The 26468-nt window shown below is 48.6% G+C and overlaps 1 protein-coding gene across 1 annotated transcript in view; it reads left to right on the plus strand.

Annotated features, from left to right (window-relative positions):
• LOC121853079 (glycine receptor subunit beta-like) overlaps positions 1 to 26030 on the plus strand; it is a gene marked incomplete at its 3' end in the record, with an annotated part of 44219 nt that extends 18189 nt beyond the window's left edge. The window contains 2 exon segments of the mRNA XM_042350789.1: positions 12560 to 12694; positions 26021 to 26030. Of these exon segments, the coding sequence (XP_042206723.1) occupies positions 12560 to 12694; positions 26021 to 26030 (145 nt within the window).
• Positions 26031 to 26468: the final 438 nt, after the last annotated feature.

Consider the following 26468-nt stretch of genomic DNA (forward strand, 5'->3'; position numbering starts at 1 on the left):
ACAACCACCACAACACAACCACCACCACATACACCCACCACACACAACCACCCACACAACCACCACAACACAACCACCACACACACCCACCACCACACAGCCACCACCACGCAACCACCACCTACACCCCACAACCACATACATTCACCACCACACAACCACCACCACACCCACCCCACATAGTGTTTGAGGCAGCCACCCTTATGTCAGAGGCCAAGGTGAGGGGGAAGCCTGTTACCCATCGTCTTAACACACGGTATTTATAATACAGGGGAGGAGGGAGGGTGTCTGGCTGTGCAAGAAGCAAAGTAAGGGGAAGGTTGTTAGTTACACCTCACGTTTACCTGTAATTAGACACCACAACTCTGTTTCCCTCCTTTCCCCTCCTCCTATTCCTTCTCTCCTCCTCCTCCTCCTCTCCTCCTCCTCCTCCTCCTCCTCTCCTCCTCCTCCTCCTCCTCTCCTCCTCCTCCTCCCTCCTCCTCTCTCTCTCTCTCTCTCTCTCTCTCTCTCTCTCTCTCTCTTTCTCTCTCTCTCTCTCTCTCTCTCTCTCTCTCTCTCTCTCTCTCTCTCTCTCTCTCTCTCCTTCCTTCCTATTCATTTTACTTCTACATTTTACCTGCGTCTGTTTTTCAGTTATATTAATTATCCGTTTCCTTATGATTCTCTTATTTTTTATTATTCTTGTCTTCTATTCTCCCCTTGTCCTCGAGACCACCAGAGATCCTGAAGGAGATAAATACCTCCATCCCAGAGACCACGAGACATGGTACTAGCAGATCTTAGCAACCTCTCCCTTTCTCCCTGTTTCCTCTCCTCCTCTCCTCCCCTCTCCACGAGACATAATTCCTTCATCTCGTCGAGGCCAGTTGAGAAAACTTGTTGTGTTGAACTCATAATTAGATGCAGAGACTGGCTGCTTGAACAAACAAAGGCTTGAATAATGGGGGTGGGGGGCTTATAATGAAACCTCATTAAACAGGCCATCGAGACCTAACCTAACCTAACTTCTAACCTCATCTAACTAACCTAACCTAACCTAACCTAACCTAACACAACCTCATCCTAACTTCTTCTTCCTCATCTAACCTAACTTCTTAGCCTTGCCTTGCCTAACAATGTCTCGAGAGAGAGTACAGTGCCACAAGACGAACAACGGTGCCTACGAGACGTGACAGTACCACGGACGAAACAGTGCCAGAGACACAAAACAGTGCTACAGACGGAGAGATCCAGTGCCACAGACGTAAACCGTGCCACAGGGGTTCAAAACTCCTGGTGACCGTCTCAAACTCTGGCAGCATCCTAATCACCTGGGGTAATTAGAGCAGTTAATAAAGCAACAACAATTAAGAGCCACTCTTGTCTCAAATGGGTTTTTTTTTTGTCGCTATGAACCAAAGTTGGTTATTATGCTCTGTCAAATGTAGTGTATTAATAAACTTTCTCGCCTACACACACACACACACACACACACACACACACACACACACACACACACACACACACACACACACACACACACACATCACACACTGATACACACACACACACATTTTATAAAAGTATCTTGGCATTTCTCTGTGCTTTAGAGTGTGAAATGTCAGGACGGACCTCTCTCTCTCTCTCTCTCTCTCTCTCTTTTAACTTTTATCCGTTTCCTTAATTCCTTCTTGTCTTCCTCCTCCTTTGTTCCGATCATTGCTCCTTAATTGTTCTCCTTCCTTCTTCCCTCTTCCTTCTTCCCTCTTCCTTCTTCCCTCTTCCTCTTCCTTCTTCCTCTTCCCTCTTCCTTCTTCTCCTTCTTTCTTCTCTATCTAATTATTCCAACCAATTACTCGTTCGTTAGCCAGAGGTGATCGTTTAGCCTCCCATCACACCTGACAACGCACACACCTGACAACGCACACACCTGACAACGCACACACCCTGACAGCGCACATACCTGACAGCGCACACACCTGACAGGCATACCTGACGGCGCACATACCTGACAACACACACACCTGACACACACACACCTGACAACGCACACACCTGACAACGCACATACCTGACAACGCACACACCTGACAACGCACACACAGCGACAACGCACACACCTGACAACGCACACACCTGACATCGCACACACTGGCAACGCACATACTGACAAGCACACACACACGGCAACGCACACACCTGACAACGCGCACACATGACACACACACCTGACAGCGCACACATGACAGCGCACATACCTGACAACACACACACCTGACAACACACACACCTGACAACACACACACCTGACAGCGCATACCTGACAGCGCACACACCTGACAACGCATGCCTGACGCGCACATACCTGACAGCGCACATACCTGACAACGCACATACCTGAGCACAACGCACATACCTGACAACGCACACACCTGACAGCACACACCTGACAAGCACGCACACCTGACAACGCACATACCTGACAAGCGCACATACCTGACAACACACACACCTGACGCTTGCACATACCTGACAAACGCACATACTGACCCGCAGCCTGACAACACCATACCTGACCGCGCACACCTGACCAGCACACACCTGACGCGCACACACCTGACAACACACACACACCTGACCTTACACCTTGCAACAGCTCAATACAGATGTTACTCCTCACACTGCCCCCTCCTCTCCTCCCCCCCCCTCTACCCTCCTCCCCTCTCCCCTTCCTGCCCCTCACCCTTCTCCACCCTCCCCCCCTCAGCTACCCTCTCCCCTTCCACCCCTCTCACCCCTTCCTCCCTCCTCCCCTTCACCACCTCCCTCCTCCTCCTCCCCTCCCCTCCCCTCCCTCCCCTCTCCCCCCCCTCCCCTCTCCCTCCCCCCCTCCCCTGGCCTCATCTCCGGCGTAAATTCAATTCCACAAAAATTACTGAAAGACATTACAGTGCCATTAAACGCTCACACATATTAATAATAAGACCTGAGTCAAAAGCGATCGTTCAGTGCAGAGATGAAGTACTGTAATGAGGCAATAGTACAGGTAACAGGTAACAGGTAACAGGTAGATATTCAGGTACAGGTAAATTAAAGGTAGAGATACAATTACAGGTTGTAGGTTCAGATGGAAATTCGAGTACAGGTGTAATTACAGGTACAGATAATAGGTACAGGTAAGAAACAATTACAGGTAAATATACAGGTACAAAATTTTTTAGGGTAATAACAGCCTATGTACACTACTTGGGATCAATTTGTATTTCCCTGTTACATAATCTTTGTACACATATGTTACACCACCTACACACATGTTACACCACCTACACATATGTTACACCACCTACACATATGTTACACCACCTACACATATGTTACACCACCTACACATATGTTACACCACCTACACATATGTTACACCACCTACACACATGTTACACCACCTACACATATGTTACACCACACATATTACACCACCTACACATGTTACACCACCTACACACATGTTACACCACACACATATTACACCACCTACACATATGTTACACCACCTACACACATGTTACACCACCCCACACATGTTACACCACCTACATATGTTACACCACCTACATGTTACACCACCTACACATATGTTACACCACCTACACATGTTACACCACCCTACACACTAATATGTTACACCACCTACACATATGTTACACCACCTACACATATGTTACCACCTACACATATGTTACCACACACATATGTTACACCACCTACACATATGTTACACCACCTACATATATTTACACCACACACACATATGTTACACCACACACATATGTTACAACACCTACACATATGTTACACCACCTACACACATGTTACACCACCACATATGTTACACCACCTACACATATTTACACCACCTACACATATGTTACCACCTACACATGTTACACCACCTACAAAACTTTCGCAGGAGGAGAAAGGTACAAAGTGTTGGGGGCTGGCGGACGTTAGCCAGGCAATGATTAATGAGATTGGAGGAGAGTTGTTGTACTGCCCCCTGTATCCTGTGTCTGTCTGTCTGTCTGTCTGTCTGTCTGTCTGTCTGTCTGTCTGTCTGTCTATCTGTCTCCTGTTGACTTTCATCCGTTTGTCTGTCTTAGTGTCTGTATGTCTTTCTGTCTGTCTCTCTGTCTGTGTCTGTCTGTCTCTCTATCTCTCTACTTGTCTGTCTCTTTGTGTTTGTCTCTGTCTATCCGTTTTTCTCTCTGTCTTTCTTAATTTCTATCTGTCTGTCACTTAATCTTTACCTTTGATCTTTAGATTCTCAAACCCAACTCTTAAGGTTAGGTTAGGTTAGGTCAGGTCGGGTTGGGTTAGGTTAGGTTGGGATGGGTTAGGCTTAGGTTAGGTTAGGTTAGGTAAGGCAGGCAAACATGCACTGACCACCTTACTCACTGACTCTCCTCCTCAGTAGTTAAGGCCACCTCACCCTCCTCCTTCAGTAGTTAAGGCCCTCACACCTCCTCCTCCAGTAGTTAAGGCCACCTCACAACTCCTCCTCCAGCAGTTAAGGCCACCTCACACCTCCTCCTCCAGTAGTTTAGGCCACCTCACAACTCCTCCTCCAGCAGTTAAGGCCACTTCACACCTCCTTCTCCAGTAGTTAGGCCACCTCACACCTCCTCCTCCACTGTTAAGGCCACCTCACACCTCCTCCTCCAGTAGTTAAGGCCACCTCTGACCTCCTCCTCCAGCAGTTAGGCCACCTCACACCTCCTCCTCCAGGTAGTTAAGGCCACCTCACCTCTCTCCAGTCACACCTCCTCCTCCAGAGTTAAGCCACCTCACACCTCCTCCCAGTAGTTAAGGCCACCTCACACCTCCTCCTCCAGCAGTTAAGTCACCTCACACCTCCTCCTCCAGCAGTTAAGGCCACCTCACACCTCCTCCAGATTTAAGCACCTCACCTCTCCTCCAGTAGGGCCCCTCACCCTCCTCCTCCAGCAGTTAAGGCCACCTCACACCTCCTCCTCCAGCAGTTAAGGCCACTCACCTCCTCCTCCAGCAGTTAAGGCCACCTCACACCTCCTCCTCCAGCAGTTAAGGCCACCTCACATCCTCCTCCAGCATTAAGGCCACCTCCACCTCCTCCTCCAGCAGTGGCCACCTCCTCCTCCTCCAGCAGTTAAGGCCACCTCACACTCCTTCCTCAACAGTTAAGGCCACCTCACACCTCCTCCTCCGCAGAGGCACCTCACACCTCTCTTCCAGCAGTTAAGGCCACCTCACACTTCCTCCTCCAGCAGTTAAGGCCACCTCACACCTCCTCCTCCAGCAGTTAAGGCCACCTCACACCTCCTCCTCCAGCAGTTAAGTCCCCTCTCATCCTCCCTCCTCCAGAGTTAGGCACCTCTCCTCCTCCAGCAGTTAAGGCCACCTCACAACTCCTCCTCCAGCAGTTGCACCTCACCTCCTCCTCCAGCAGTTAAACCACACCTCCTCCTCCAGTAGTTAAGGCCACCACACCTCCTCCTCCAGCAGTTAAGGCCACCTCCACCTCCTCCTCCAGCAGTTAAGTCCACCTCACACTCCTCCTCCTCCAGCAGTTAAGGCCACCTCACCTCCTCCTCCAGCAGTTAAGGCCACTCACACCTCCTCCTCCAGGAGCCACCTCACCCTCCTCCCTCCAGCAGTTAAGGCCACCTCTTGTTGTTTTTAGTAGTTAAGGCCATTACCTCTCCTCCGTTGGCCACCTCCACCTCCTCCTCCAGCAGTTAAGTGCCACCTCACACCTCCTCTCCTCCAGCAGTTAAGGCCACCTCACACCTCCTCCTCCAGTAGTTGTTCCTTCACCTCCTCCTCCTCAGCAGTTAAGGCCCCTCATTCCTCCTCCAGCAGTGGCCACCTCCTCTCTCCAGCAGTTAAGTCACCTCCTCCTCCTCCGGTGGTTCCCAGCATTTAAGGCCACCTCACACCTCCTCCTCCCAGCAGTTAAGGCCACCTCACACCTCCTCCTCCCAGCAGTTAAGGCCTTCTCACACTCCTTCCTCCAGCAGTTAAGGCCACCTCCACCTCCTCCAGCACACACATTAGACTCGAGGCCCTTGTTGTGTGTCCTCTTGTGACAGTTGTGTTAACATGGCTGCTCTCATCGTCCTGTTGTGGCAGCTTGGGTGACAGGGTAGGTCCGGCAGGTGAGAGAGAGAGAGTCGGGCAGGTGAGAGAGAGAGAAGAGAGAGGTCGGGCAGGTGAGAGAGAGAGAGAGAGAGAGTCGGGCAGGTGAGAGAGAGAGAGAGAGACGCTAGCAATATAAAGAAAGGCAGAAAGAAAGATGAAGAGAAAATAATAAGACAGAAAGAGAGAATTACATAAAGGACAAGGAAGATAATGAGAGAGAGAGAGAGACAGTTAAAGAAAACACAAGAAAATATGAGAATAAGAGAAAGAAAGAAGAAAATCGGAAGAGTATACAAAAGAGAAAGTAAGAGATAGAGAATTAGAAAAAGTGCCAGGTAAGTTTACTAAAAGCCGGTTTACTTGAGATAATGCAGGTAAGTTAAGGCTACACCTGCTGTCTTCAGGTGGGGGCGTGGCCAGGTGAGGCTTATGCAGGTGAGGAGGGAGAAAAGAGAGAGGGAGAGAGAGGGAGATGAGAGAGAGAGAGAGAGAGAGAGAGAGAGGGACCTATGTTCATTTCCTACCTGGTAACTACTGCCTGATCACCTGGTCTAGCCAAGGTAGAGTCTCAGCTAAGGTGGGGTCTCTAAGGTATAGTCTCAGCTAAGGTAGAGTCTCCAGCCAAGGAGTCTCAGCTAAGGTAGAGTCTCAGCCAAGGTAGAGTCTCAGCCAAGGTAGAGTCTCTCAAGCTAGGATAGAGTCTCAGCTAAGGTAGTCTCAGCCAAGGTAGAGTCTCAGCTAAGTAGAGTCTCAGCCAAGGTAGGTCTCAGCCAAGGTGAGTCTCAGAGGTAGAGTCTCAGCTAAGGTAGAGTCTCAGCCAAGATATAGTCTCAGCCAAGGTAGAGTCTCAGGTATTTTTCACCCCATACTGTATTAATCGGGTGTTGTGTCTGTGTGTGTGTGTGTGTGTGTGTGTGTGTGTGTAGTTATCACAGCCCTGAGGAGAACTGACAGTTGGACACAGGGGAGGGAGAGAGAGAGAGAGAGCCAGGGTGTGACCAACAGGGGGTGTAAGGCTTAGGTCGGTCTACTGGAAACTTTCCTGATGAAAATAAAGAACTAAATGGTACCGGACAAAGGAATCTATCTCTCTCTCTCTCTCTCTCTCTCTCTCTCTCTCTCTCTCTCTCACTTTCTCTCTCACTTTCTCTCTCTCTCTCACTTTCTCTCTCTCTCTCTCCTCTCTCTCTCTCTCTCTCTCCTAAGCTCCTCAGAGATTAAATGAGGAGAGGGAGGAAGAGGAGATGAAGAAGATGGGAAGAGATACGAAGTGAAGAGGAAAGATAAGGAAGAAGATACGAAGGAAGGAGGAAGAGGAGGAGGAGGACAAGAGGAAAGAGGAGGAGGAATAGGAGGAGGAGGAGGTGGAGGAGGAGGAGGAGGAGGAGAAGAGAGGAGGATGAGAAATAGAATGAGGAAGAGGAGAAGGAGGAGGACAGAGTAGGAAAAAGAGAGGAGGAAGAGGAGGAGGAGGAAGACCACTAAGCCTCCCTTCTCCTCTCATCTTAACTTTGTCAACAATGGGGGACTGGTGTGAGTGTGTGAGTGTGTGTGTGTGTGTGTGTGTGTGTGTGTGTGTGTGTGTGTGTGTGTGTGTGTGTGTGTGTGTGTGTGTGTGTGTGTGTGTGTGTGTGGTGAGTGTGTGTGTGTGAGTGTGCGTGTGTGTGTGCGTGTGTGAGTGAGTGAGGTGGGTGTGCGTGAAGGTGAGTGAGGTGTGTGTGTGTGTGTGTGTGTGTGTGTGTGTGTGTGTGAGTGTGTGTGTGTGAGGTGTGCGTGTGTGTGTGCGTGTGTGAGTGAGTGAGTGAGTGTGCGTGACAGGTGAGTGTGTGTGTGTGTGTGTGTGTGTGTGTGTGTGTGTGTGTGTGTGTGTGTGTGTGTGTGAGTGTGTGTGTGTGTGTGTGTGTGTGTGTGTGTGTGTGTGTGTGTGTGTGTGAGTGAGTGTGTGGTGAGTGTGTGAGTGGTGTGTGTGTGCGTGTGTGTGTGCGTGTGTGTGTGAGTGGTGAGTGTGCGTGACAGGTGAGTGAGTGTGTGTGTGTGTGTGTGTGTAGTGTAGATGTGTGAGTGAGAGTGTGTGTGTGAGTGGTGAGTGTGACTGTTAATCTCTCCGTTTTAAGTATATTAACTCATCCTAATTTGCACTTTAGCAACTTAACCCTAGTGTAACCTGACCTGAGCCTGACCTGACCTGACCTGACCTGACCTGACCTGGCTAACAAAAGGTTGTCCAGTATTTGTGTCTGTTTTGTGTCTGTTGTGTGTGTGTGTGTGTGTGTGTGTGTGTGTGTGTGTGTGTGTGTGTGTGTGTGTGTGTGTGTGTGTGTGTGTTTTGTGTCTGTATCTGTTTGTGTCTGTTTTTATGTCTGTGTTTGTGTCAGTTGGCCCATGACAGACTGTTTTACGGACATATTCATTCCTGTTGTGTACTGAATAACTGGGAATATTCATGGTGACTTAATTACGGTGTTTTCGATTCCCAATTCCCATTCCTACTATTCCGGGAATGGTTTGTGTTCTGCTTCGTTGAGTTCGTAGTTATATTGTCTTTATTTTTCTTATTTTTCTTCGTATTTACTCTTTTGGTTTTTTCTTTTATTTTCTTCCTCTTCCTCCTCCTCTCCTCTTTCGTCGTCTTCTTCTTCATCTGCATCTTCTCTTCTTCTCTTTCGCTCCTACACCTTTCTCTTCTATCCGTTTATTATCATTTTTCTCTTCCATCTTTCCTTCTACCCTCCTTCCCATCCTCTCTTCCATACTGTCACCCTCGCCTCCCTCCCCTCCCAACATCCCTCCCTCCCCTCCCCTCCCTCCCTCCCTCCCTCCCCTCCCTTCCTTCCTTCCTTCCCCTCCTCCCTCCCTCCCTCCCTCCCTCCCTCCCCTCTCCCACCCTCCCTCCCTCTCTCCCTTCATCCCTCCTCTCTCTCTCCCCCTCCCTCTCTCTCCCTTCCTCCCCCCCTCCCCTCCCCCTCGCTCCCTCCCTCCCCTCCCTCCCTCCTCTCCCTCCCCTCTCTCCTTCCTTCCCTCCCTCTCCTTCCCTCCCTCTCTCCTTCCCTCCCCTCCTTCTCCCCTTCCCTCCCCTACCTCCCTCCCCTCTCCCTGCCTCTCTCCTTCCTTCCCTCCCCTCTCTTCTTCCCCCTCCCCTCACTTCCTTCCCTCCCTCTCACCTTCCCTCCCCCTACCTCCTCCCCTCTCCCTCCCTCTCCTTCCCTTCCCTCCCCTCTCCCTTCCCCCTCCCTCTGCTTCTCCCCCCCCCTCCCTCCTCACTTCCTCCCCTCTCTCTCCACCTTCCCTCCCTCCCTCTCCCACCCCTTCCTCCCCTCCCTCCCCTTCCCTCCCTCTCTCACCCCTCCTTCCCTCCTCACTTTCCCTCCCCTCTCTCTCACCTTCCCTCTCCCCTCTCTCCTTCCCTCCCTCCCTCCTCTCCTTCCTTCCCTCCCTCCTTCCCTCCCTCCCCTCTCCACCTTCCCTCCCCTCTCTCCTTCCCTCCCTCCCCTCTCACCTTCCCTTCCCTCCTCCCCTCTCTCCTTCCCTCCCTCTCTCTCCACCTTCCCTCCCTCCCTCTCTCCTTCCCTCCCTCCCTCTCCCCTTTCCTCCCCTCCCTCCCCTCTCCCTTCCCTCCACCTTCCCTCCCCTCCCTCCCTCTCCACTTCCCTCCCTCCCTCTCCCTTTCCCTCCCTCTCTCTCACCTTCCCTCCTCCTCTCTCCTTCCCTCCCTCCCCTCTCACCCCTTCCTTCCCTCCCTCCCTCTCTCCTTCCCCTCCCCTCTCTCACCTTCCCTCCTCCCTCTCCTTCCTCCCCTCCCTCTCACCTTCCTTCCTCCCCTCCCCTCTCTCCTTCCCTCCCTTCCCTCTCACCTTCCCTCCCCCTCCCCTCTCCTTCCCTCCCTCCCTCTCTCCTTCCCTCCCTCCCTCTCCTTCCTCCCTCCCCTCTCCTTCCCTCCCCTCCCTCTTCTTCCCTCCCCTCCCTCTCACCTTCCCTCCCCTCCCTCTCCCCCTTCCCTCCCCTCTCTCTCCCTTCCCTTCTCCCTCTCTCCTTCCCTCCCCTCCCTTCCCTTCCTCCCCTCCCTCCCCTCCCTCACCTTCCCTCACCTTCCCTCCCCCTCCCCTCCCTCTCTCCCTTTCCTCCCTCTCTCTCTTCCCCTCCCCTCTCTCTCATCTTCCCTCCCTCCTCTCTCCTTCCCTCCCTCCCTCTCACCTTCCTTCCCTCCCCTCCCTCTCCTTCCTTCCCCCCCTACCTCCCCTCCCCTCCCTCCCCTCTCTCCTTCCTTCCCTCCTCTCCACCTTCCCCTCCCTCTACTTCTCCCCCCCCTCCCTCTTCCCTCCCCTCCCTCTCCCACCTTCCTTCCCCTCCCTCCCCTCTCACCTCCTTCCCTCCCTCCTCTCTCCCTTCCCTCCCTCCCTCACCTTCCTCCCTCTCTCCCACCTTCCCTCCCCCTCCCCTCCTCTCACCTTCCCTCCCCTCCCTCTCACTTCCCTCCCTCTCACCCCTTCCTCCTCCCTCTCACCCCTTCCCTCCCCTCTCTCTCCCCTTCCCTCCTCCCCTCTCTTCCCTCCCTCCCTCTCACCTTCCTTCCCCTCCCCTCCTCTCTCCTTCCCTCCCTCCTTCTCCTTCCCCTCCCTCCCCTCTCACCTTCCCCTCCTCCCCTCTCACCTTCCCTCCCTCTCATCTTCCCTCCTCCCTCTCTCCTTCCCTCCCTCCCTCTCCCTCCTTCCTCTCTCTCTCATCTTCCCTCCTCCCCTCTCTCCTTCCCTCCTCTCATCTTCCCCTCTCCCCTCTCTCCTTCCCTCCCCTCCCTCTCTCCTTCCTCCCCTCCCTCTCACCTTCCTTCCCCTCCTCCCCTCTCTCCTTCCCTCCTCTTCCCTCCCTCCCCTCTCACCTTCCCTCCCTCCCCTCTCACCTTCCTCCCCCTCTCCTTTCCCTCCTCTCTCCTTCCCTCCCTCCCCTCTCCTTCCTCCCCCTCTCTCCTTCCCCTCCCTCTCTCCTTCCTCCTCCCTCTCACCTTCCCTCCCCCCTCTCTCTCCCTTCCCTCCTCCCCTCTCCTTCCCTCCCTCCCTCTCTCCTTCCCTCTCTCCCTCTCATCTTCCCTCCTCCTCTCCTTCCCCTCCCCTCCCCTCTCCCTTCCCTCCTCCTCTCCACCTTCCCTCCCTCCCCTCCCACCTTCCCTCCTCCCTCTCTCCTTCCTCCTCCCTCTCACCTTCCCTCCCTCCCTCTCACCTTCCCTCCCCTCCTCCCTCTCCTTGCTTCCCCTCCCACACGCCACTTTAAATATTTCGTCACATTAGTAAGCAGTTCCCTAAAGCCTAGTAATCAAAGGCATTTTACGTGGCCAAAACTCCAGCGGCACTTGCATAGCGATCAGGCAGGCCGGATGATCTCATATCCGGCTGTTTATAGAGGAGCAGGCCGGATGATCTCATATCCGGCTGTTTATATAGGAGACAGGCCGGATGATCTCATATCCGGCTGTTTATAGAGGAGGGCCGGAGGATCTCATATCCGGCTGTTTATATAGGAACGGGCCGGATCTCATATCCGGCTGTTTATATAGGGAGACAGGCCGGATGATCTCATATCCGGCTGTTTATATAGAAAGGGCGGATGATCTCATATCCGGCTATTTATATAGGAGACAGGCCGGATGATCTCATATGGCTGTTTATATAGAACAGGCCGGATGATCTCATATCCGGCTGTTTATATAGGAGACAGGCCGGATGATCTCATATCCGGCTATTTATATAGGAGACAGGCCGGATGATCTCATATCCGGCCGCCAATGCATCATGTCGTTTTAATAGCATCCGGCAGGCCAGACTCGACAGGAAGCTTGTCATCAGGTAGCCGGATCTCCTGCCGGATCACTAACACATCCGGCAGGTCATGGTGATAGTAACCGGCAAACCAGATGTATTAGTGATAAGTAATATAAGACGGTAATATAAATACAGGTTACGTTGATGATTCTGATACTCACCTGAAGATTAGATTAGGTTAGGTTAGGTTTGGTTAGGTTAGGTTTTGGTTAGATTAGGTTAGATTAGGTTTGGTTGGGTTAGGTTAGGTTAGGTTAGGTTTGGTTTGGTTGGGTTAGATTAGGTTTGGTTTGGTTTGGTTAGGTTAGGTTAGGTTAGGTTAGGTTTGGTTTGGTTAGGTTAGATTAGGTTTGGTTTGGTTTGGTTAAGTTAGGTTAGGTTAGGTTAGGTTAGGTTAGGTTAGGTTAGGTTAGGTTAGGTTAGGTTGGGTTAATTTAATGTTAGGTTAGGTTAGAATATACCTATCATTTTTAGGTGTTTAATCAGGTGAAATAAACTAGGGTGTCTAATCTTTAGGTGAACTATGAATAACATTACTAAGAAGAAATCCATAACTCACATCTGACGTGTCGTGTCGTGTTCTCACCCCACAGTATCACACACGACGGATGACCTGGTGTTCATCTGGGACCCGGAAGTACCCGTTGAGGTAGAGAGGAGTATCGAACTCCCTCAGCTGGACCTGGTCAAGAAATACACCGGCGATTGTACTCAGGTGTACTCAACAGGTAAGTACTATATTTTTTGTACTTTTTGTGTATTATTATGTACCAGGTCACGTGTAGGTACTGTATTTCACAAGCCAACCACGGTCTAGGGTAAATTCCCACGGTCTATGGTAAATTCCCACGGTCTATGGTAAATTCACGGTCTATGGAAATTCCACGGTCTATGGAAATTCCACGGTCTAAAATAAATTCCCATGGTTCTATGATAAATTCCCAGTCTAAAATAAATTCCCATGGTCTATGATAAATTCTCATGATCTAAAATATATTCCCACTAAAATAAATTCCCACGATCTAAATAAATTTCCACTAAAATATATTCCCACTAAAATAAATTCCCACTAAAATAAATTCCCACTAAAATAAATTCCCACTAAAATAAATTCCCACTAAAATAAATTCCCACTAAAATAAATTCACTAAAATAAATTCCCACTAAAATAAATTCCACTAAAATAAATTCCCTAAAATAAAAATTCCTATACTCCTGAAAACTGTGTGGAAGGGAGGGAAGGTTAGAGACCGGCAAGTCACACACGCTAACTCTGAGACAGATGACCCGTTTATTCAGGAATTTTCAGGATATCAGGTGATGTTACGCCACTGAGAACAATAGAGTGTTTGAGACAACCCCCCTCTCTCTCCTCTCTCTCTCTCTCTCTCTCTCTCTCTCTCTCTCTCTCTCTCTCTCTCTCTCTCTCTCTCTCTCTTATCCAGTCTGTCATCTAATGTGACTTCAAATCACCCCTGACTCACGAAGGAACTGACTCACGAAGGAACTGACTCACGGAGGAATTGACTCACGAAGGAACTGACTCACGGAGGAATTGACTCACGGAGGAATTGACTCACGAAGGAACTGACTCACGGAGAATTGACTCACGAAGGAACTGACTCACGGAGGAATTGACTCACGGAGGAATTGACTCACGAAGGAACTGACTCACGGAGAATTGACTCACGAAGGAACTGACTCACGGAGGAATTGACTCACGAAGGAACTGACTCACGAAGGAACTGACTCACGGAGGAATTGACTCACAGGAACTGACTCACGGAGGGTGACTCCTGAAGAACTGGCTCACGAAGGAACTGACTCACGAAGAACTGACTCACGGAGGAATTGACTCAGGAAGAATTGACTCACGAAGGAACTGACTCACGGAGGAATTGACTCACGAAGGAACTGGCTCACGAAGGAACTGACTCTGAAGGAACTGACTCACGAAGGAACTGACTCACGAAGGAACTGACTTACAAAGAACTAACTCAAGAAGGAATTGACTCAAAAGGAACTGTGTTTGAGTCAATGAGTGCTAGATTTTTCCCTTTAAAGAAAAATGGCCCTGCAACCTGCTCATCCTCAGGGCCATAGTCGTAAAAAATGGCCCTGCAACCTCCTCATCCTCAGGGCCATAGTCGTAAATAGCCCTGCAGCCTCCTCATCCTCCGGGCCATAGTCGTAAAAATGGCCCTGTGACCTCCTCATCCTCAGGGCCATAGTCGTAAAGTGGCCCTGCAGCCTCCTCATCCTCAGGGCCATAGTCGTAAAAATTGGCCCAACCTCCTCATCCTCAGGGCCATAGTCGTAAAATGGCCTCTGACTTCCACAAGATCCCGATTCGTAACCATGGCCCTCAACCTCCTCCTCCTCCTCAGGGCCTAAAATCTTAACCATGGCCTCCAACCTCCTCCTCCTCCGGGCCATAGTCGTAAAAATGGCCCTGTGCATATCCAGGAACGCAAGAGAACACTTCAAGCAAAAGCACAGTGACAAAAATTCTTTCCACAGTCTGAAGGGAAAAAATAAACTTGTGAAAGCACTCAGAAGCAGCAGCCGTCCCCAGGGCAGAGAAGGCGAGTGCAGGGAAAAAAACGGTGGGGAAAAAATCTTAGGGAGGAACCAGAAGGAACCAAGAGGAAGTAAAATATTAGGGAAGATAGGCCAGGAAAAAAAAAATAGGTGGGGAATAAACATAGAGAGAAACCAGGAGGTGAAATGAAACAAGAGGGAATAAACATGGAGGGAGAAAACATTGGTCTTGTGACGAGGAAAACCTATGACTTGAGGGAAAAAACGATGACTGAAAAAACCTACATATTCAGGAAAATCTACAAATTCAAGGACAAATCTACAAATTCAGGGAAAAACTACAACGAAATAAACCTGGCAATAACCTACAACTTGATGGAAAAACTACAACGAGGAAAAACTACAACGAGGAAAAAACTACAACGAGAAACTACAACGAGGGAAAACGACTTCGGGGAGAAATTACGACATCAGAGGACAGGAATCACAACAGAAGTGGGAAAGTTTTGAGGGGAACGAGGACAACACACGAGAACAACACGGGACAACCGAGGACAACACTCGAGGGCAACACACGAGGACAACACTCGAGGACAACACGGGACAACACTCGAGGGCAACACTCGGGGACAACACGAGGACAACACACGAGGACAACACTCGAGGGAACACGAGGACAACACTCGAGGACAACTACGAGGACAACACACGAGGACAACACACGAGAACAACACACGAGGACAACACACGAGGACAACACTCGAGGAACCACAGGGACAACACTCGAGGACAACACGAGGACAACACACGAGGACAAAGACAACACACGAGGACAACACACGAGGACAACACTCGAGGGCAACACACGGACAACACTCGAGGACAACACACGAGACCATTTCGAGGACAACACGAGAACAACACACGAGGGACCACACGAGGACAACCTCGAGACACACGAGGACAACACACGGGACAACACTCGAGGACAACACACGAGGACAACACTCGAGGGCAACACTCGAGGGCAACACTCGAGGACAACGCATGAGAACAACACTCGAGGACAACACACGAGGACAACACGGGGACAACACTCGAGGACAACACTCGAGGACAACACTCAGGGGCAACACACGAGGACAACACTCGAGGACAACACTCGAGGACAACACACAGGGACAACACTCGAGGGCAACACACGAGGACAACACTCGAGGGCAACACTCGAGGACAACGCATGAGAACAACACTCGAGGACAACACACAGGACAACACACGAGGACAACACTCGAGGACAACACTCGAGGGGACAACACTCGAGGACAACACTCGAGGGGCAACACACGAGGACAACACTCGAGGACAACACTCGAGGACAACACACTAGGACAACACTCGAGGACAACACACAGAGGCAACACTCAGGGGCAACACTCGAGGACAACGCATGAGAACAACACTCGAGGACAACACACGGACAACACACGAGGACAACACTCGAGGACACACTCGAGGACAACACTCGAGGGGCAACACGAGGACAACACTCGAGGGCAACACTCGAGGACAACACTCGGGGGCAACACAAGGGACAACACTCAGGGGCAACACTCGAGGACAACACACGAGAACAACACGAGGACAACACTCGAGGACAACACTCGAGGACTTATCAGGGGCAACACTCGAGGACAACACACGAGAACAACACGAGAACAACACACGAGGACAACACTCGAGGACAACACTCGAGGACAACACTCGAGGACAACACAGGGACAACACACAGAACAACACACGAGGACAACACTCGAGGGACAACACTCGAGGGGGCACTTACGGGGACAACACTCGAGGGCAACACTCGAGGACAACGCATGAGAACAACACTCAGGGACAACGAGGGACAAACTCGAGGGACAACACACGGGGACAACACTCGAGGGGCAACACTCGAGGACAACGCATGAGGAACAACACTCGAGGGACAACACACGAGGACAACACACAGGTGACAACACACGAGGACAACACTCGGGACAACACACGGGACAACACACGAGGGCAACACACGAGGACAACCGAGGACCGGGACAACACACGAGGACAACATTCAAGGGACAACACACGAGAGGACAACACACAGGGACAACACACGAGGACAACACACGAGTAAAACACAGGGACAACTGAGAACAACACACGAGGACAACACACGAGGACAACATAGGGACAACACTGAGGACCTTACGAGGACAACACACGAGGGAACACACGAGGACAACACTCGAGGACAACACACGAGGACAACACACGAGAACAACACACGAGGACAACACGAGGACAACACTCGAGGACAACACTCGAGGACAACACACAGAGGACAACACACGAGAACAACACGAGGACAACACACGAGGACAACACTCGAGGACAACACTCGAGGACAACCTCGAGGACAACACACGGGACAACACACGAGGACAACACGAGGACAACCACGAGGGACACGGGGACAACACTCGAGGACAACACTCGAGGACAACACACGGACAACACACGAAGGACAACACACAGGACAACACACGGGGACAACACACGAGGACAACACTCAGGACAACCTCGAGACAACACAGGACAACCTCGAGGACCAACCAAGGGAACAGCTGATTATCTACCTTGAACAATAACCCCTCCCCCCTCCCTCCCTCCCCCTCCCCTCCCCCATCCCATCCCTCCCCTCCTCATCCCCCTCACCCTCCCCCTCCCCATCCCCTCCCAATCCATCCTCCCCCCTCCCTCTCCCCTCTCCCTCCCCATCCCCTCCCCTCCCCTCCCCTCACCTCCCCTCCCCATCCTCCATCCATCCCCCATCCCCTCCTCCCCCTCCCCCCTCCCTCCTTGGTTATCTAGTCTAAGGATACACCGGAGGAGGAAGAGTGGGATAGGTCCAACAACAACGGAAAACAAGAGAACAAAAACAAGAACAAGAAGAACAAGAAGAACAAGAACAAGAACAAGAAAGAACAAGAAGACAAGAACAAGAAGAACAAGAACAAGACTCCATCAATCCACCAAATAGATGATCTTAGTCTTTTTTATTACTATTTCACCCAATCTATTTCCCCCAATCTCTTTCCCCCAATCTATTTTCCCCAATCTATTTCCCCAATCTATTTCCCCAATCTATTTCCCCCAATCTATTTCACCCAATCTATTTCCCCAATCTATTTCCCCAATCTATTTCCCCAATCTTCCCCCAATCTATTTCACCCAATCTATTTCCCCAATCTATTTCCCCAATCTATTTCCCCAATCTATTTCCCCAATCTATTTCCCCAATCTATTTCCCCAATCTATTTCCCCCAATCTATTTCCCCCAATCTATTTCCCCCAATCTATTTGCCCAATCTATTTCCCCATTCTATTTCCCCCAATCTATTAATCCCAATCTATTTCCCCCAATCTATTTCCCCAATCTATTTCCCCAATCTATTTCAATCTACCCATCTCTTTCCCCCAATCTATTTCCCCAATCTATTTCCCCAATCTATTTCCCCAATCTATTTCCCCCAATCTATTTCCCCCAATCTATTTCCCCCAATCTATGTCTTACCACGAGTCGACTTGAGATTTCGTGACTTTTTCAATTATTTTAGCTTCGAATTCCTTTGAGATTTTGTTCATTAGCTTTTGTTTTCGTTTCCTTTTCTTTTATTTCTCGTCTTTTTTTTTTGTGTGTACAGTCAAGTTTTAAAGTCCGTTCGTCTCTCCTTCTGAAAGTAAGAGGAGAAGAGAGTGAGAGTGAGAGTGAGAGAGAGAACGAAAAGAGAGAGATAAGTTCCTCAACCTTCCTAACACCTACTCACCAACACACACACACACACACACACACACACACACACACACACACACACACACACACATCAAAACCAACACCCACCTTTTATATCACTCTTAATCCATTCTCAAGAGGTTCTTTATGACCTCCTTGACCTCCACCACATGAGAGGTCAGAGGTCATCATCCACCAGACAATCTCAAGGTGGTGTTTTATGGGGGGTGGTGAGATGAATAGCTCTCGGCAGCGTCTTGAAGGAGAGGGTTTTTGTGGGGAGGAGGGGGCTGTTTACGACGCTCCGACATAAACATTTTGAATACGTCGGATGGTCGTATGTCTGTCGGTTATGGTCTTATGTCTGTCGGTTATGGTCGTACGTCTGTCGGTTATGGTCGTACGTCTGTCGGTTATGGTCGTACGTCTGTCGGTTATGGTCGTACGTCTGTCGGTTATGGTCGTACGTCTGTCGGTTATGGTCCGTCTGTTGGTTATGGTCGTATGTCTGTCGGTTATGGTCACGTCTGTCGGTTATGGTCGTACGTCTGTCGGTTATGGTTGATATGTCTGTCGGTTATGGTCGTATGTCTGTCGGTTATGGTCGTACGTCTGTCGGTTATGGTCGTATGTCTATCGGTTATGGTCGTACGTCTGTCGGTTATGGTCGTGTAGTAGTTAATTATGGTTGTATTTTGGTTATTTTTGGTTTTGGTTATTTTTGGTTATATTTCAGTTATTTTAGTTTGTATTTTGGTTATTTTTTTGGTTGTATTTCAGTTATTGTTTATATTTTGGTTATTTTTGGTTTATATTTCAGTTATTTTTGGTTGTATTTTGGTTATTTTTGGTTTGTATCCCAATCTTTTAAGCATATATATTATCGTTTAATTAGATATACTTTATTGGTTAAGTAGATTTGTGGGATTTTTACCAATGGGATTTTCTTCAATGGGATTTTTTTCTAGCCCAGTGAAGGGAAAGATTGTATATACCTGGAGGGATTTTATTCAATGGACTGGTGGCCGTTCATCACACCTTTGTCTCGTGATGGAAAAACCAGGTGAGTGTGAAGTTGGTTGATTCCATAAGCCAGATGTGTGCCGTTAGGGGGTTGGAGGGTAAGGGGAGAAGGGGGGAGGGAGTAGAAAGGGAGGGGTAGGGAGAATAAGGGGGTAGAGGGGGAGGAGATCAAGGATATTCAGAGCCATTAAATCCGAGATCCGAGACCCGAGACTGTCCAGATTTTACTATGTAGATCACCTGGAGATTAGCCCCCTCAGGTAGCAGTAGGGGCTGAACTACAGGTTGGGTACTATGAGGGGGATGACAGGTGGAGGAGGTGAACTAGGGAATAGTAGAGACAGACAAATAGACAGACAGACAGACAAAGAGAAAAAGACTGAGAGAGAGAAAAAAACAGATAAAAAGGAGAAAGATACAGACAGACAGAGGGAAGAGACAGAGACAAAGAGACGAGACAAAGAGACAGATTGTGTAGTACCAGCGGATAGCTCCTTCTCGTCCCTGAGATTATAATGTCAGGGTGTTTATTTAATGCCAACTGTGGGGTGATCTTCCTTACTCTGGTATCTGGGACAATCTAATGTCAAGGGACCCAAGTTGGACCACTAGATACTAGATTGTCATCACTTCTGTAGGAGAGGTGGTGAGTGTGGTGATGTACAGTGTATGTAGTTGCCATCACTATTACCACCATCACTACTAGCAACATTATTACCTTCACCACCTCCAGTCCCATTACCACCGTCACCACACCCCACCACCACCCACAACTATCACCACCACCACCCATCACTATCACCACCACACCCATCATTATCACCACACCACCCATCACTATCACCACCACCCATCACTATCACCACCACCACCCATCACTATCACCACCACCACCACCACCATCACTATCACCATCACTATCACCCACCACTATCACCACCACCACCCATCACTATCACCCCACCACTATCCCACTACTACCATCACCACCCATAAACTCAAGTGTGTGGACAGGGCTTATCAACAGACACCTTGAGGCACTGAGATAACATAGTCAGTCCACGCTCCGCCAGAATCTTATAGCCTCTTACACACACCTTAAGGCCGATGCTCATTACCACAGGTGCTCCCCAGTGTTCCTCGTGTGTCTCTGTGTTCCTCAAGTGTCTCCTAGGTGTTCCTCAAGTGCCTCCTAGGTGTTCCTCAAGTGTCTCCCAGGTGTTCTCAAGTGTCTCCAGGTGTTCCTCAAGTGTCTCCTAGGTTGTTCCTCAAGTGTTCTCCCAGGTGTTCTCCAAGTGTTCTCCCAGGTGTTTCTCAGGTGTTCTCCCAGGTGTTTCCCAGGTGTTCTCCCAGGTGTTCCTCAAGTGTTCCCATGTGTTCCTCAAATGTTCCTCAGGTGTTCCTCAGGTGTTCCCCAGATGCTCCTCGACATGCATCCATCTCTGCCTCCAAAATAATTAAAAAGAAGATTAAGAAAAGTAATTAGTTAGGAATAGTGTTAATTATTGTTTATTTATTGTTAATTAGGGATATTGTTAGTAATTATTAGCTATTGTTAGTTATCCCAGCGCCTGACAATCCCGACTAACTTCCTGAGAGAACCATTTTTTTCCCCAGTTTTCATTTCTGGGTGAATATTTCCCTGCCCCTTTTTGTCCCTAATAGATGGCAATTATTTCCCCCCTCTGTCGTGTATGAGACCTCGTGTGTCTGATGGGCGTCTCTCTCTCTCTCTCTCTCTCTCTCTCTCTCTCTCATGGTGGGGTATACATCTTGTTCCTTTATTTCTTGGGTTTAGGTTTAGGTTAGTTTTAGGTTAGATTAAGATAGGGTGACTAATCTTCAGGTGAAATAAACTTAGGGTGTCTAATCTTCAGGTGATCTCAGACGACAACGCATGCAACAATATTAGAAGCTTTAAAAATAATGGTCAAATGAACAACTGTCACACCAGAGTTATTATCAATATAAAATATCAATATTTCCCTCAGGCGCCACGATGTCACAAGACTCTCCAGAACGTATTAAGGCGTTTTTTTCATGTTTTTTCGGGCATTAGGTTAGCGAGACGCGCCTGTCTGAACACTGTCGCCCCCATCTTCTTTGTTAACGTACGATGGGGTGAGTTGTCATATAGAGTTTTATTACAGAGTTAAATGGATGTCGGGTAGGATTTGTCAGATAGGTCTTTAAATGCGACGAAATTGGTGAGAGAGAGAGAGAGATTGATGACTGAATAAATGCATGAGAGAGATGTGTAGCGAGCATGTACCCCGGGAGGTACCTGGTGCCGTGGAGTACAGTATAGCCAGGGGTCTGGATGAAACATTCAGTGATACCACCCCCACCAAAACAATACTCCATCTCTTGTTTTAGAAAGAGTTCAGTATACGCTTGGACTACAAGAGTTCATGTCGAGATTATTTTTCATTTTTTTCATTTTTATTTGAATAATTTGAATTTTTTTGTTTTATAGAAGATTTTACCTTACTTTTGTTCTTGTTTTCGATTCACGTGTTGAAGATCACTGTATCATTTGCTGTTATATTTATTAATTTTGTTGTCGATATTTTCTGGAAAGTATTATTGTTTAATTTTAACTATCTTAATATGTTGACCTTGTTGACATTTCATTCTTAATAAAACAAAATACGAAGCAACATTTTCTTCTGTTAAAATAGAACACCGTATTGTCTCACGTTTATTCCTAGAGTTGATGTTGTCGTAATAGTTTACTTCACCATCCTGTTAAAAGGAGTCACTTTAGGAAAAATTATATAGAAGAAAAATTGTTTCTTCTCAAATATATAAACAAAAATGGAGGAATAGCATTTGTTTTTCTTATTTTATTTCAAACCCTTCATGTACATTGGTCTGTGTTAAATAAAATCCAGTTAATGAAGAATGTTTATTAACCACATGTAAAATTTATCTGGTTAATACCAGACGATTTTATTCAGCACAGAGGAGTCCCCATACAAGGGTTTAAGGAGAAAATTAGGTTTGTCACGCGCGGAGGTTTGCTTGGGAGTGAACTGTTTGGGTATTTACCAGCGAACGATCCGATCACTAACCAACCAAACACTTCCCAGCGAACTTTCCATACGAACTGCTGATAGAATAACTCTAACCTAACCTAACCTAATAACCTAACTAAACCAAAACAAAACTTAACTCATCCCCCAAATAACGTTAGTGGTTAATCTTGTGAAATTTGCTGAGGTGAAGATTCTTCAGGTATACAGAGTGAGAATATTTTCACTTGTAGAGAAAAGTATTGACTGATTGGGAGAATGGACGCAGTCAGGTATGTGTAGGTTTGTATCTACAGGTATTGTGTGTGCGTGTTGTATGTCTGTCTCTCTCTCCCATCATTACCACCTCTACCACCACCACTCTACTACCACTACTACTGCTGTGTAAGTTGTGTTCTGACCTCATTAAGAAAGGTCATGGCAGGGTTATCCCGAGGGATAATTATCAGATATGGCCAGTGCTATGTATGGTCATGGGTGTGCGAGTTTGTTGACCAGACTGGAGTGGTCCATGGAAGAATTGGCGAGGGCCAAGGAAGAAATTGAGAGGGCCACGTCGGAGAACCTGAAATTAAAGGAAGAGCTGGCGAGGTTAAAAGGGGAGGCGGGACAGGGAAAGCCAGTGTCTGACGAAAACTCAAGGGAGTGGAAGGTTGTGAGGAGTGGGAAGACGAAGCTGGTGGTGAAGAAAACACCAAGGATACGACAACAACAGCTAAGTGAAAAACTCGTTCAGTCCCTTTGATAGACGGATTGACGTTAGTACAGGGGACAGGGATGACAAGGAAGGTATAAAAATTTAATTGTTGGTGACTCGGTCAAGGTACTTGGACAGGGCCTTTGTGGTAAGAACAAAAATAGGATGAGGGTGTGTTTGCCAGGAGCTGGGGTGGGGGATATAATGACAGGATGGACAATATCTTGTCTGGTAATGGAACAACCATTATTTGCCTCAGTGCAGGAGGCAATGATATTGGCCGGTGGGGAGGAGAGCTCTTGATAAGTTCAAGGCAGCTATAGGACGTATTAGGTTCAGGGAGGATCCTATCATATGCTGTGTCCTGCCTAGAAGGAGAGTTGGCAGTGAATGGTTGTCAAGGGCGGTTGGTGTCAACGACCGTCTTGACAGATATTGCGTCAATATCAGTCCCATTCATTGACAACTGGGACAACTTCTACGGCAGAAGGACCTTTATGTAGGGATGGGGTGCACCTGTCTCGGATGGGGTGGCAACCGGCTGTCTCTAGAGGGGCAGTTCAAGGATATCGAAGTTTAAACCTGTAGGGGAACATATGGGTCACGGGGTGGGGGAAACTGCAGTGGGAGCGGGTAAACAAAGTAAAAGATTACAGGAAATAGTGTTCGGAATGATGACAAAACTAAATTAAACAGGGAGTTTAAAATAAACATGATAGGGACTCAGAACACTCTTAAATGTCTACTCTGCGGACAGTAGAAGTATGAGAAACAAAATGGATGATATTAGGGCCTTGGTATGTACCGAAAAAATCGATACAATAGCATTCACTGAAACATGGATCAACCTAGACTCACGTGAGTTACCGGTCGAATATCAAATTGCGGTTTCAAATTATTCCATACTCATGGGCAGACAGGAAGGAAGCGGATGGCAATCTATGTTGGATAATCTGAGTGTGAAATAAATAAGGAAATAAAACTGAGCAGAATACAGAAACAATTTGGATAAAATTAAGCGCTGGTCGGGAAAAATTAATCACAGGAGTAATATATAGACCTCCCAATCTTGATAGAGTTAATGAGCGACTTATCTGGGATGAAATGCGAGGGCTTCCATACACAACAAAGTCTGTATAGTAGGCGACTTTAACCTTGGCAATAGATTGGACTGACCTTACGGGCGCTCAAGTCAGAGGATTTTCTCGAGACGATCCGGACTGTTTCCTAAGTCAACATATAACGAACCCACACGGGGTATTAATATACTCGATTTAGTTCTGTCGAACAAGAAAACCTCATTACAATGTCGAGGTAGAACGAACTTGCAAACAGCGATCACAAAGAAATTAGATTCCAGTTAGATTTTCAGGGCAGACGTAAGGAAAATTCACTGAGTACCAGATTTCAGAGGCAAACTTGGACAGTTTAAAGAGGCAGCTGAGAGGGGTGTCGCCAGAGTGACTGCCTCGTGGGGACACCAGATGGGATACGCCTTTACCCACGCAGCTTGCAGGATGACTCAGGTTAATACAATATAATAATTTTATTCATAAACTCAGTGACACGGGCAAGCGGTGGACATCAAAGCCAGAAAGGCCTTTGAGCCAAATTTGGAGCGAGCACACTGACCAATTTCTGAAATGGGTCTGAGAGTTTGAAGGAGCAGAAGTATGTGTGTGTGTGTGTGTGTGTGTGTGTGTGTGTGTGTGTGTGTGTGTGTGTGTGAACAACAATAGTCATTACACATTTGTTATAGTGAAAGTTTAAGGTTAATTGTTATTATTATTTTCATGATAATATTAATGTATCTGAACATTAATGACTTGGAGATATACCTAACCTAACCTAGCCTAACCTAGCAAAAGCCAAATACCTAACCTAACTTCTACCAAACCTAACACAACTAACCCTAACTTCTTCCTAACCTAACCTAACCTAACCCTAACCTAACCCCTACGTAACCTACTCTAATAACTTCTTCACCACTCCCCCTCCAAAATATAGATAGATGTTGTTGAGGTTAGGGGGCACATAGGCTTACTCATAGGCCTACTATTATATGGTAGTAATATATGACCTTTACGTTATGACCTTGGAGTTAACGAATGCCTGACACGATAAGGAATGGTGGTGTAAGGTGAGGTAGTGGAGAGGAGGTAGAGAGAGGTAGTGGAGGTAGTGGAGGTAGAGAGGTAGATGAAGAAATAGTGGTTAATGTATGATCCGAGAGTGTGTACAGCGTCAGCCAGTACTGTTCACAGGTAGAATAATTATCAGGTTTTTCTATACAGGTAATAGTCACAGGTCCCTATTTTCTCAGGTCTTCCTCCTGTATTCCCTCACAGGTCTTCCTCCTACAGGTACACACCCACTCACGGTCTTCCTCCTACAGGTACACACCACTCACCAGGTCTCCTCCTACAGGTACACACCCACTCACCAGGTCTTCCTCCTACAGGTACACACCCACTCCCAGGTCTTCCTCCTACAGGTACACCCACTCACCAGGTCTTCCTCCTACAGGTACACACCACCATGTCCTCCTACAGGTTCCACCTCCTGGTCTTCCTCCTACAGGTACACCCACCACTGAGTCTTCCTCCTACAGGTACACCCTCACCAGGTCTTCCTCCTACAGGTACACCACTCACAGGTCTTCCTCCTACAGGTACCACCCTCTGGGTCTTCCTCCTACAGGTACCACCCCTCACCAGGTCTTCCTCGTACCATTCCCTCCTGGGTCCTCCTCCTGCGGTACACACCCACTCACCAGGTCTTCCTCCCACAGGTACCACCCACTCACCCAGGTCTTCCTCCTACAGTACACCTCACCAGGTCCTCCTCCTACAGGTACACACCACTCACCAGGTCCTCCTCCTACAGGTACACACCCACTCACCAGATCCTCCTCCTACAGGTAACTTCACGTGTCTGGAGATCGTGTTCACCTTCAAGCGCCGCCTGAAGTTTCCTGTTCCACTACATCCCCACCTGCCTCATCGTCATCATGTCGTGGATCAGTTTCTGGATCAGACCGGGCCGTGCCGCCCAGGTCACTCTGGAGTCACCTCTCTGCTCACCTCTCCACCCAACACGCTAACTCCCAGAAGTCTCTCCTCCTGTCTCTTATATCAAGGTAATGTTGGTGGTGATGTTGGTGGGTCAAGGTGATGTTAGTGGGTCTAGGTAATGATGGTGGGTCAAGGTGATGTTGGTGGGACAAGGTAATGATGTTGGGGTCAGGTGATGTTGGTGGTGATGTTAGTGAGTCAAGGTGATGTTGGTGGTGATGTGTGGTCAAGGTGATGTTGGTGGGTCAAGGTGATGATGGTGGGTCAAGGTAATGATGTTGGGTCAAGGTGATG

This window comes from Homarus americanus, unplaced genomic scaffold (assembly GCF_018991925.1).
Source record: "Homarus americanus isolate GMGI-L3 unplaced genomic scaffold, GMGI_Hamer_2.0 scaffold33035, whole genome shotgun sequence".
Lineage (NCBI taxonomy): Eukaryota > Metazoa > Arthropoda > Malacostraca > Decapoda > Nephropidae > Homarus > Homarus americanus.